Raw genomic sequence first — 12,950 nt, 5'->3', positions numbered from 1 at the left:
TGCGTCCATTTCTAAAGTAGGACTCTATGATAAACACTTTTTGTTCTTGAGAAAACACAATTTTAAACGCTTTTTAAAACGAAAATATTCAAATTGATAGCGGCGATATAGCGCTTTGACAGATGACGTTTAAGTTCATTTGCTATAATACGCTTCGCCCTACGTCCAAATTTTCAGAACCAACTTTACCACGTTTTTATTTGAACGCTCGTTATTAAATATTAGAAAATATACTGCTAGAAATAAAAAATGAACACATATATTCTTTCTCTATTCTCTAACTCTGTATTAGGTATAGATAGGTATTATATTTTGCATTAATGTAGCTTTCCCATTTTGCTTATTTACAGTTAAATAGTCTACTTAACAATAAATCAAATGGCAAATTATTATTAAATGAAGTTTTAGCTCTAAGTAGTAAGAAATATTGCAAAGAATTTTTGGAAAAATGTTCTCGTATAATGGATTTATTGGAGTGTTACCAAGAATGGAATCGAAAACAGAAAATATTTTGGAAGTGGATGGTGAGCAAAGTATCATCAATTATAATATTTATCTAAGATTGCAGATCCTTTATTCGCTCTGTTTAACAATATGATTACCTATTTTACTTATCGTCATTAACATTATAAATTTTTAGTAAATATGTACAGGGAGAAATACTGTTTTATAATTCACCTGGCAACAATCCATAACCTTGTTCATTAAGTATAGTATCAAAAATGTGTCGAGATATATGTATTGAATAAAAAATTTCGTCTATTTTCACAACTAGTTTATTTTACTGGCAAACGACTGACACTTTATATCAATGTACGCGTGTGTAAAAATAAACTGTTAGATTTTTAAAAGTTATTTTTGTTTGCGAAATCTGCGGTGTTAGATAACTAACCTTAAACTATTTGAACTGTGACTGATATTTAATTAAATTTGTGTTGCAGGCTAGCGTTCTTTACGAAAGAGAAACGGAATATTTATGTTTGTAATTTAATTTTATACTTTTGTATGTTTTTATCTAATAAATTTTTTTAAAAACCCAAAGAATTCTTAATTGTCTCAATTTCAATTAGGTAATTTTGATTTAATTCAAATGTAAAACAGCATAGTTATAAGGCTAATGTTTCTGCAAGCTGCCAGAATGACAGAAAGTTTAAAAAACTTTTTTGACCATCTAAATTCTAAATTTTCTGGTAATGAAACACCTGTGGAACTCATAACGAAGTATTTTACTCGTTAAACACATTTAAAATTTAAATGTAAAAGCCAGTACATGCTACACCCATTGTTATATAGAATTACAAGTGCGAATATTATAATTAGTTTTTAAGTATAGTTAAGTTTTTTTTAGTTTTAAAATGATAGAAATTTAGACTTCATATTGTACGTCTAAATACATATATATATATGTATGTATATTTCGGTAACGAAAATACACGATTTTTATTTATTTATTTAAAAGGGCGCCACTGCAGTATTCGATGATATTAAAGTGAAATCCTGAACGCAGCCCGAATTCGAATCGAGGTAGACGTCCGCATTGAAATGTCATTTATGAAAACTATTAGGTTAGGTTAAATCTATTTTGGTACAAATTAGACTATTTTTAATAACTATGTATGTAAAAAGGTAGTTGAATCTGAAAAAAAATGTCACAGATAATGTTTATTATAGCGGCCGCGCATCTAGTCTACTGCCCATTTACAAAAGTCGAGGAAAGTTTCAACTTGCAAGCCATCCATGATATTCTATATCACAGGTTTAATCTGTCCGAGGTAATAGTGATTTTTAAAAATTTTTGAATAGTATTTAAATTGTTGAACCTTTCAGTACGACCATCACGAATTCCCCGGCGTAGTGCCCCGAACATTTATAGGACCACTTTTCATTTCAGTACTAGCTGCACCGTTTGTTGCGCTTTTTCAATTTTTAGATGTGAACAAATTCTGGGCCCAGTACTTAGGTAAGATCTTAGTTTAAGTTATCATTTTTAATAAAAATTGCTCTGTACTGAAATTTAATTGCATAATACTAGGTGATCAGTTACTCAAAGGTTTAATTTTAAATACTGCTTTCTAATTGTATATTTTAAAGAAACTATTTTACTTTTTATCAATACTTTTTTTAGTTAGAACAATCATCGCGTCCTGTGTGGTAGGAAGTTTTTATGTTTTGACTAAAACATTAGAGAAACAATTTGGAACGAGATGGCTGCAGTGGTTCATAGCGATTACAGTTACCCAGAGTCATTTCATGTTTTATTTAAGCCGTCCACTGCCAAATATTTTTGCTTTACCATTAGGTCTGTATAAATTTTGAATGTGTTTTGGTTATCAAGTACTTATACATTATTCAATAGTTCTTTTAGCATTAGAGGGATGGATAAGAAATAACTCAAAATGTTTCATCCTGTGTTCAGGAGCAGCAATTATAATTTTCAGAGCCGAACTAGCTTTATTCCTTGGTATTCTTTTACTCTATGATCTCTACTGCAGAAGAATAACATTAAAACGGTAGGTTAGTAATTGCATTATTTTTGAAGAATTGTAAATTTATTTAAGCTTGTTTGTAGATTATTCCAGATTGGCATTCCTGGTGGAATAGCTTTCTTGGTGCTGTCTGTGGTTATCGATTCGATATTCTGGAATCGGCCTTTATGGCCAGAAGGGGAAGTTTTGTGGTATAACACAGTTTTAAATAAGAGTTCCGACTGGGGCGTATCCTTTAAAAAAATATATTGTGTATTTTTACTTTTTTTCTTTCAATTATATAAGAATATATAAAGTGTCGATATCTGTTTTATGAACTGAGAAATAATTTTGTAGAGTAATTTTATTCCAAATAGATTTAATTTAAATTTCAAACAAATTCAAATTCATTTGTATAGTGGTCCCATTTTATAGCATCTAACAAATATTTATATTTAAATACAAATAGACTGATTCCAATCAATATTTAAAAATATATAAATCACCTAAGTGAAAACAAAAGTCCTGCACGTTTTATTTTTGGACATTAAACAGTGGAGTATGAATGCTTCTAGAATTAATGACTTACTGACAGAAACCAACTACTTGTTCTCTGTTTTGTATCTTTATTTTGCATGATGCTTTTCTTTAACATAAATTTAGACCTCTCCTTTTTTGTGGTACTTTTATTCTGCAATCCCTCGTGGAATGGCTGCATCAGTATTTTTAATGCCCATAGGCATCTATCTTGATGAAAGAGTACGAAAATTGGTTATACCAGCACTGCTATTTGTCTTCTTCTATTCTTTTTTACCCCACAAGGAACTGCGGTTCATCATTTACATATTCCCTTTTTTGAATACAGCTGCAGCTTCCACCTGTCATAGAATGTAAGTAATATTTATATCTAAATCAACTATTATTCATACAAAAGCATAAGACATTTGTTTTATATCCTTTCGTAATTATTTTCAGATGGGAAAATAGAAATAAGACTCCCATTTTCCATTTTCTCTCATTGGGAGTAGCCGGACATTTGGCCATTAATGTCTTGTTCACTCTTTTCCTTCTAAGCATATCTGGTACCAATTACCCTGGCGGCACAGCAATTTCCCACCTGCATAGACTAGCCAAAGATGAACCAATTGTTAAAGTGCATATATCGAATTTGGCAGCTCAAACTGGTGTTTCACGTTTCACTCAAATCAATAGCAACTGGACGTAAGTTTTTCTATATATTTATGTAATAGTAAACTTGTTATTTAACATTTAACACATTTATATAAATTTCATCAGTTATAGTAAAACTGAAAATCTACATCCGGGAGATTGGGAAATGTACCAGTATACACATCTAATAGCAGAAGCAAAAAGCAAGTTTTCCACAAATTTAAAACCTTATGCAGCAACACATGATATCATCGACACCATAGAAGCCTTCCATCAGCTATCATTTAACTATTTCACTATTCCTCCAGTAAAAATAAAGACAAAACCTGTTCTTTTCATTTTAAGACGAAGAGAAAACTATAAGGAACTCCTTCAAATATCCCAGGAAAGTGTTGAAGATGATTATGTTGAAGAGAATGATCTATCCGATGAAAAGCGATCAAAAACTATGGAGAAAATGGAAACTTACAGTTCAACTGAGGAACAAGAAAGCCTTGAAGAGGAAGAGATAGAGCTGAGAACAGTAGATTATACCAAAATAGATTCCAAAGAAGCTTCAGAACAGATAGGTGAAGAAAATGGAAAAGTTGCTTATAATGTAGAAGAAACTGCAGATAATGAAAGTGTGGAAAATGATACTGAGATCTCAGAAGAAGCTAATGAAACATTTGTAGAGAAAAGAAAGGATGTCAAAATTATTAAGAAACAAAAATTAGATGCTGAAGTAGAAGAAAAAAGATCATCTAAGTTGTCTAAAAAATCAAAACATTTAGAAGATAAAAAAGAATCAGCGAAAAATTATGAAGAGGAGAAAGAAGCAGAAGAAAATTTGCCGAGGTCCAAAAAACTTAAAAGTAAAGAAATATCAATGCCAAAATCATCAAAAGTAAATTTGGAAAAACTAGAAGACGATAGTACAAAAGAACCTTTCAAAAAATTTAAAGTACCAGTAAAGTCTGAAGAGAAAAAGGCTTTGCCAAAGTTATTTAAAAGAAATGTTGAACAAAAAAAGTTAAAAGGGATTGATACTGTTGAAGAACTAGAAGAGTCTATTAAAAAATCAGTAAAAGAAGGTAGACCTGAAGTTCTAAAATCATTTAAGAGGAAAGATGAAGAACTAATTAAAGAACTTGATAAGCCTCTTCTTAAGCCAGTGGTTAAACAGGTTAAACAAATGACTAGTTTGGCATTACCAAAAAAAGGTGCGGAAAACAGGCAAAATGTTAAACAAAACATAAGAAAGATTATACATAAATTTAAGAGAAAGCATATGGACGAAGAGTTTTCTTCTCAGCCCAAAGAAGGTGTTCATACTAAAGAGGCTATCAAAAAGATCATTGTAGAAGAACGGTCAAAGCAAGAGAGGGATGAAATAAACAAAATCCAACAGCAGATTATGGAGATCATAGAAAGCAACCCTAACATTATAAATAAAGAGTTGATTAAGTCCAAACTCCAAGAAACTATCATAAATGAATTGGTGAATGCTATTGACCATAAAATTCAAGAAACAGAGACCAAAACAAGACAAATTGATGAAATAAAAAAAACAAGAGAGTTGCCAAGGAAAGTACCTGAAGTATTGAAGACTGTTGAGGTGGATAAACTTTCTCCATTGAAGGACCTGAAACATGAATTATCCAAGGAAGAACCTACCTCAAAGATAAGTGTGGAAGAATATAATAAGAGCGATGAGGATTATGAACCAGGAGAAGTAAATGGTGCCATAAATATTTACAACTCTAAGAGCACTTCAGAAGACAAATCAGAGGAAGGATTACAGAAAACTAGCACACCTGATGAAGAACATATCTTTGATGAAGAAAAATTGGCTTTTATAAAAAGATTCAAGAAAGCCAATGAAAAATTGGATAATATCCTGACAATCATCGATGAGATCGTCGACACTATTGAAATTACTGACGAAGACGACGAAGATAGTTTTAGATAATATTTTTCGTGTGCAATATTTGTTAATATTTTGAAATAAATATTTTATTGTTTTTATATAGTACTTTCCTTTTTCTAAAATTATTCAAGAGATATTAATATTGAATTTTATAAAGGAAACATATTTTTCGAAAATATACATTTTTTGTGAACACATTGGTCAATGCAATTAATTATTATTTTTATTGAAAGTTACCATTTAATAAACAAATTTGCAGTTCCCCCTTTAAGACGTTTCAGGGGTAACTGACCAAATTAAAAATTTATTTCAGGTGGTTAAAATAAAAAAAAGTCCTTTGAGAAATTGATTAGAAATGCTGGCTTTTTTCTCAAATCTTTCCCAATCACAATATTCCGTCGTTAAATTTTACATTATGTTTTTGGCAAAAAGGAGGATGCATGTTCTAAATGTACTTTCATTTTTTCAGTTTTATTAGTGTCGGAAATGTGGGCTGCGTCTACTAAAAAAAAAATTACAGAAAATATAAAAACTTGTTTTTTTTGCAATAAAAAAAAGGAATAAACATGTCGAAATAAAATGTATTTTTAAAAACATGTTTTAATAAACAATAACTATTTCATAATATTTATGAGTGTCTCACTTGAGACATAAGGTATTCTCTATAACTTTGACAATAATATGAAAAAATATCCCAAATAAAAGTTGCCCCAAATAAATTTCTAAACATATTTTAATTATTTTCATTTATAGAGGTCGAGTCATTTATTTTAACTAGATGGTACTTTAATTTATTTTTCAAATTATACTGTCGAGGAAAATGTGACCTTTCTTTTGGATATGATATGGGTTTTATATACATTTTTTTTTCTGACGTCCTTTCTCTAGTATTAGCTCTTGAAGCTGAAAATTGAAAATCAACTTTTTCAAAAGTGTTTGTTGTCAATAGAATCAATTTAACAATTCTTTTTGTATGTAGCAAAACAAACATAAGTTATGTGACATAATTTTTTAATTTATTTTTTAACCATGAAAAGTAAATAAAACAAAAATTCATTATTAGTTCAGAAGACAAGAACAGACAAATTTTTCGAAACGTCAACGGCAATAAAATGTAAAAAGTAGGCCCATACATTGATTTGGTGTAATCGAGATCTCTGAGGGCACTTTGGTTTCGGACCCCTAGAGACTGTAAGCAAATTTTGTTGTTCCTCAAAAATTTTCCGTTTTTAATGAAAATCAAAATGGTCGTAACAAAAATCAGTTTTTAGATTTCAGCTTCAAGAGCAATAACTACCAGGGTGAATTTTGAGTAAAAAAAATAACTAAATAATAAACTTGTGACATTATTTTTTGCAAGACCTACTCAAATCCAAGAAATTATTCACCATTCACCCCGAATTAATAAATATGAGATTTTTAATAAATATATTTTATTCAGAAACGATTTGACGTATTAGAAAAAGCATGTTTTTACTGTAAAATGGGAGATTAAAAGAACTTTTGTTTTTGCATTTTATCATTGGAATATCAAATATTTTTAATTAATAAAAGGGTGAAACCAATCACCGCAGCATGTGTACATTTCTTCAGGAAACGACCGTTCACAATCGTACAGAAATCGACCACAAAATCCAGCAACTTTGAGGAAATTGTCGAAATTAGTTGCAATGCAGCAGAGTCTTCTCTAGAAAGTACTGAGATCTCTTAAAATAGGCCTGTTGGGAAGTTTCTAAAATTAGCATGGTGTTTGTTCAAAGTAGATGGTGCGTTACCTAACTTGTGTCAAAAATATTGCCTAAATAACAAAGATAAATACGAGATGTGTTCAAATTTAAAGTAATTGATGGCATACTAACAGAAACATAGTAAATTATACAATGTTGTTGAACACATAGAAAACAATATTTCAATAAGTTTAATATGTCGAAAGAAACAATTCTTGTGACTAAATACCTACTCCAGAACAGCTTAACTTAAAGGTCAAAAAGCATCACATAGAAATCTGAAGGGTGAATGGAGAACAGTTCATTTGAATTTTTGAGTTGTATTTTCGTATGAGCAAAGATGTAAAGACGTATATTAACCTGGAGTAAAAAAAGTCTGGTGCTGGTTCTTCACTTGTTACAGATGGTTGCCTAGACTATAAATGCTGAACCATTTAATATAATGTGTTTGTAGTTCATATTGCAATTAAGAAACCAACATCAAGAATACCTCTTATAGCAAAAGAATCCCTTCTGTTGGCTCCAAATTTTTTGAAGTCAAAAACGCGATTTATTCTACACTTTCTCTGGCATATTTAATAATTTTACTTCGCTTATAGATATTGCTACCCAACATTTCTTCACCAAACAGATTTTACTGCCCCTCAGAAATCTTCAGTCATTCGATAAGTACACCCAGCAGCGTTGTATGTGGAAAAAAATTTATTGAAACAGAGTTCAGTCAAATTTTAAAAGGATGTTCCAGATTTACATCGTGTTCCTATGAGTACCTAAAGATTGGAATGGATTTGTTTATGCAGGCATTTTTTCTTGAAGAAACATATTTGGACATGTCAATTTTTTATTTCACCTGCGGATTTTCAATTTAAATTTCACATGAAAATGTGTGGCTCAAAAAAGATGTCAAAACTTTCTTTTTAATTTAATTTTTGAATTCTACTCAAGTTTCTGATTATATTTTGCAAATCATGTCAAATGAACTCTACTTTTTAAAACAAAACTAAGATTTCCTCAAATATTGAACTGTTTTTGAGGAAATCTTAGTTTTGTTGTAAAAAGTAGAGTTCATTTGTTATTACAATGAATTTTATTTATAAAAGTACTTAATTAATTTTATACAAAACATAACTTCAAGCCGATCTCCAACTTCTTAGCAATACCCAAGACAATACATAATTTCTTATAGAACAATGTTAACTCGACTACTAACCATTCACTAACCAACTGTTCTTAAAAACAATTAAATTTGGATCAAATTCAGAAATTAAAATAACGTTTCCCCAGAAACCATGGAACTTTCCCAATACCTGTAAGTACTAAAATTTTTTGATAGCGAGTTTACTACTCGGTGCAATTAAAAATTATTTGAGAAAAAGTGTTTCTCTTTAGGGTGACTGGCCCTCCATATGTTTCAAAAACTAAACATTTCTCAAATATGACAATACTTTTTAAAATCAACCCGCTTCTAAAACTTGGAACAAAAATCAAACTACTATAAAAAATTAAATTTTTGGCAAATAAAATATTGACTTCAATTTCACACAAAGGAAATGCGGGAATAATAATTGGAAACAAAATTTATTACAATAAAAACATACAATGAGGGTATTGTTACATTACGGAATTTACTACATTATATAATACAACCCATCTTACTTTTTACCAAACACTAGCCTGTAGAACGTTTCCAGTGACAGGCCCACTCCAACGATGGACAACGCAAATGTTACGTTGTATAGAAATTTGTCACCGAAACCATGTTTTATGTAAACTGGTAACCCATCATCAACCTTTCAACAAATGTTCAATAAGAAAAAGCTTAATTCATGTTTTGACAAATAATAATTATACAGTTTTTAATTCACCAACAAAAACCTACATTTTTTACTTATGACTACCCGACATGACTCAAAACTTGTAGAAATGTACAAACCTGGAATTTTTTCTGGATATTTTTAAGAGTTGCGTATCTAGGTGCTACAGTTTCTGTAATTTGAGCAGATTTACTCATCTGCCTGTAGTAGATTCTTGCGGCATTGAGGAATAGCTGAAAACAAAATTATAAAGGAATCGGTGATTACGTAAAGTACATAAACATTTTTTATAGGAAACATGTAGGTTAATATGATAAATAATATTTATGTAAACGCTGTATACAAAAGTTAAATAATACATATTTTGAATTTTTACCTTAGAATTGTTCATGTTAAAGAAATTGTTTCTAATTTGTAATTTTTCTTTTGGCAAAAAGTCAATGAAAAGACTGAAGTATGTCCGACGTCCCAACAATTCGTACCAAATATTTAAAAGGTGACACAAAATCCCCTAGAATGTGACCCTGTCCTATGAACTCGAACATACTTCGAATGCTTCTATTTTTAGATCTATAGAGAATTGGAACCTTTAATACACATTTGTATTGGTTTATTTGATATTATGATATACCATACATTTTCTCATTCTGTAACTAACCTGAAATATTTCGTAGAGAGCGGTGTCTGATCTCTATTATAAACAGTGACAGGTGGCAGGTTAAGAATTTAGGGATGGGGATTCGCGCCATTATTCCATGGCTAGAAAATGGCTGCAATGATTTGGGATCGAGGGGGATTATCCCTCATCATTATCCTGCCTCATCTCGTGTAGGCCTGGACAGCCTTCGTAGGTGGACCCCATCCGTCGTCTACCCCGACTGCAAATGCGGCCGGTGTAAGCGCTTTGTGGGACCTCCTTTTGTCCTGGCTGGGCCCCGCCGGCTAGAGCCCCTTCTTCTGGTGCTCTTCTTGCTTCGCCGGCTCGTCTGTGTAAACCCCGCGGGTGGTGTCATGTTTATATGTGGTATGGTCGGGGAGGGTAATGGGGATTCGAATGATCGTAAAATCATTTAAATAACACATTTTTTAATTAAAAATCCATCCAGTTACAATTCTCTTAAAACCCCTGTATCTCAAATTTCTTTAATTTATGATACAGAATATTTTATATGATGTTTTTGTTTCACATACAAAATCTGTATACCTACCAGGGTGTCCCATTAATATTCCCTCTTTACTTTTTTTGATATCTTCGTTTCCGAGCAAAAATTAATATCCTTGCATATGCACATTCTTAAGGGAAGTAAAAAACAAAAATAGAAATTCAATGTTTTAGTTAATTACTAATCAACTTTATTAACAAATACGTTTGAATGAAAAACAATGTAACAAGCTGAGAAACAATAACTCAGTAAATAATATTTTGAATGAATATTCCGTGTTTAATAAAACGATATTAATAAAAATAAAAACTTCCTCCTAAATAAACTAATGGAACGAATTTAAAAAACTAGCAAAATCAATTAGGTATAATAATATTCAAATAAAAGTATAATAACAATACCATGGAGACCTCTCCCTGAACAATACACTCATTTAAAGCAAATGACAATAATGAGATTATACCTCTGATTAGCCACAGCAGCAATTGAGTTGTAGTTTTCATTGTCTACTTAACTCAAAGTTTTAAATCTGCGGCACTGCTACGCAAACCAAAACACAGGCCTGCAAATAATGCCATTTTTATCAAGAATGGTTTTCTGTAGGCGATTTTCTCAAGACAATTAAATTTTTAAATCAAACAACCTTTTCAATGTTGCTGTCCATACGACCATTGTAAAAGTTTTGATCGCTAAAAGGGAGGGTGTAACCCGGAAAAAACTATCACCCAGTATATCGATTTGATTAAAGTTGTAAGAAATAATGCGCCATAATAGTACAAATAAATATGCCAAATTTTAACGTGATCGGTGTAAAAGGGTTAAGTTATTAATTAAATTAGTAGTTTTACTTTTGACAACTATGAAGGCCTGTAACTAAAAAACCAGAAACTTTTTATTAAACTTTTTTTTCGTAGATTGTATTTATTTATCGTCGTGAATATATATGCATCAGTCAAATGTTGTCGTTGAAATTTGTGGACACCCTGTATACCAGCAGATTTGGTGCATTGTCAAATTTCTTCAAGAAGCGGCTTCATGAATAAAATCGCAATATAAAACAGTTATTAACCTTTGAAAGACAAAATTTGTGCATTTTATGAAATATTTTCCTAATAATTTAACTTATTGTAATACACAATCGTAAGTCGGTAGGTATACATGTTAATTATTAATATTAAATTTATAAATTTCTGACATGAGAAATATTCTACACATGCTCAGAAGTAGAATTGGCTTTTCACGAGTTTTACATCTTACTTACTTAATTATATGCAAATGATAACACGAAGACAAGCAAAATATGCAATTTGGATAAACCTTTTATAGCAAGAGCAAGAATAGTGGTTCTTTTTGTAATACATATAATAGCTCTACTTAAAATAATATAAAATATTACATACGTATTTTTCGTGATCTTCAAAAAGTATTTTTCATTAAATAGGTATTTCCAAAATAAAAAAAAAAATCAAATAAATAAAACACAAATTTAAGTTTATTTCTAGAAATTGTACAAGACTTTTTACCATTTTTTAGAAATGTCTATATATTCACCATCAGGAGCAACGTAATTTTTAAATGGAGGTGTTTCTACAGGACCTTGACTGTTGAAAGGGATCAGATGGAAATCCGGCTACAAAAGAAGCAACAAAATTAACAGACACAAATATTTAGCATTTAAAAAAGTATACCTGAATTGCCTCATTATAGAGTTCTTCAGATTCTTTACGTAATTCATCCAACGCTTTTTGTTGAGAAAACAGAATTCGATCTAATATTTGCAAATCTGCTAAATGCAATTCTCGTTTATAATGAGACCACTGTTTTTCCAATGTAGCCCTTTTTTCTACTACGTCAGGTGATAGATTTGGTAAATATCTTTCCCTTTTACTACAAATTGAATTGATAAAAAAAACATACAAACGACCATCACAAATAAAAATTACTCCCGTTCATCTAAAATTGTTAAAGGGACTTCACATTCTTCAATAGGTTTAAGTTGTCTAGCATTCTTTTCTAACCTCCTGATTTGTTTCTCAATTTTTTTCTTTCTCCTCTCTTCCCTTGCTCTTATGATTGCTGGATCTAATCTCTTCTTTTTCTTCAAAGGTTCTGCCCTTAATAAAACAAACATTTTACTGAAGATACTTTCATATAAAGTAAAACTTACAATAATACAGGAGTGGCTTTAAACTGCACTTTAGAACTTGTGCTAATATTTCTGCTAAGAACAGCTTTCTTCAGTGTAGATTGGAGTGATAGTCTGTAAAATTATTGTGAAATATTTCCTACAAATTATGTCCTGAATTACCTGTTTAATGATATAATGATATTAGAAACACTCATTTTATATTTTGGTTGCAAAAATCACTGCAATATAAAAAATCTAACCTCTACCTCTAACATCACAACCATAGAAAACTAAATTTCAATTTTCTATGACACAACCCAAGATAACAGACATAACAGACAAGAAATCGATTATTCTAAATATGTTGCCGACATTTCCCACAGTTTCGGAGGAGGTTATCTGCGGCTAGGGGGCAGCTCTGTGGATGCAATCAGATATAAAAAAGGGTGCTTCAAAAAGAGACAATTTTTTGCTTAAACCTTTATAATTGGATGATAAAGGTAATAAGTGTAATAAATAATATTGATAGATGCGTAATTAGTTAGATCTGAGGGCATCGTTCAGAATGCCCTCT

The 12,950-nt window shown here is 30.7% G+C and overlaps 4 protein-coding genes across 4 annotated transcripts in view; 2 read left to right on the top strand and 2 right to left on the bottom strand.

The window, feature by feature from the left end:
• The window catches only part of LOC108909630 (uncharacterized protein C14orf80 homolog), an 8,782-nt gene extending 7,796 nt beyond the window's left edge, over nt 1–986 (top strand). The window contains exons 3-4 of the mRNA XM_018714017.1: nt 351–524; nt 942–986. Of these exons, the coding sequence (XP_018569533.1) occupies nt 351–524; nt 942–986 (219 nt within the window). The remainder of the gene's footprint in view (nt 1–350; nt 525–941) is intronic.
• Nucleotides 987–1,537: 551 nt separating this feature from the next.
• LOC108909635 (probable Dol-P-Man:Man(7)GlcNAc(2)-PP-Dol alpha-1,6-mannosyltransferase) lies at nt 1,538–5,642 on the top strand. Its single transcript, XM_018714021.1, has 8 exons — nt 1,538–1,772; nt 1,828–1,960; nt 2,126–2,299; nt 2,357–2,510; nt 2,570–2,714; nt 3,129–3,355; nt 3,441–3,686; nt 3,762–5,642. The coding sequence occupies exons 1-8, from the start codon at nt 1,647–1,649 to the stop codon at nt 5,584–5,586; spliced, it is 3,030 nt and encodes a 1,009-aa protein (XP_018569537.1). The 5' UTR covers nt 1,538–1,646; the 3' UTR covers nt 5,587–5,642.
• Nucleotides 5,643–8,830: 3,188 nt separating this feature from the next.
• LOC108909634 (cytochrome c oxidase subunit 7A, mitochondrial) lies at nt 8,831–9,574 on the bottom strand. Its single transcript, XM_018714020.1, has 3 exons — nt 9,462–9,574; nt 9,205–9,318; nt 8,831–9,061 (listed from the first exon to the last, which is right to left on the bottom strand). The coding sequence occupies exons 1-3, from the start codon at nt 9,474–9,476 to the stop codon at nt 8,924–8,926; spliced, it is 267 nt and encodes an 88-aa protein (XP_018569536.1). The 5' UTR covers nt 9,477–9,574; the 3' UTR covers nt 8,831–8,923.
• A 2,144-nt stretch (nt 9,575–11,718) lies between these two features.
• LOC108909633 (39S ribosomal protein L40, mitochondrial) lies at nt 11,719–12,649 on the bottom strand. The gene is made up of 5 exons (XM_018714019.1): nt 12,557–12,649; nt 12,416–12,508; nt 12,192–12,362; nt 11,937–12,135; nt 11,719–11,878 (listed from the first exon to the last, which is right to left on the bottom strand). The coding sequence occupies exons 1-5, from the start codon at nt 12,589–12,591 to the stop codon at nt 11,768–11,770; spliced, it is 609 nt and encodes a 202-aa protein (XP_018569535.1). The 5' UTR covers nt 12,592–12,649; the 3' UTR covers nt 11,719–11,767.
• Nucleotides 12,650–12,950: the final 301 nt, after the last annotated feature.

Source organism: Anoplophora glabripennis, unplaced genomic scaffold, assembly GCF_000390285.2.
Source record: "Anoplophora glabripennis isolate ALB-LARVAE unplaced genomic scaffold, Agla_2.0 scaffold455, whole genome shotgun sequence".
Lineage (NCBI taxonomy): Eukaryota > Metazoa > Arthropoda > Insecta > Coleoptera > Cerambycidae > Anoplophora > Anoplophora glabripennis.
Note: the sequence above shows the minus strand (reverse complement) of the source record. Positions and strands in the feature narration are given on the sequence as shown.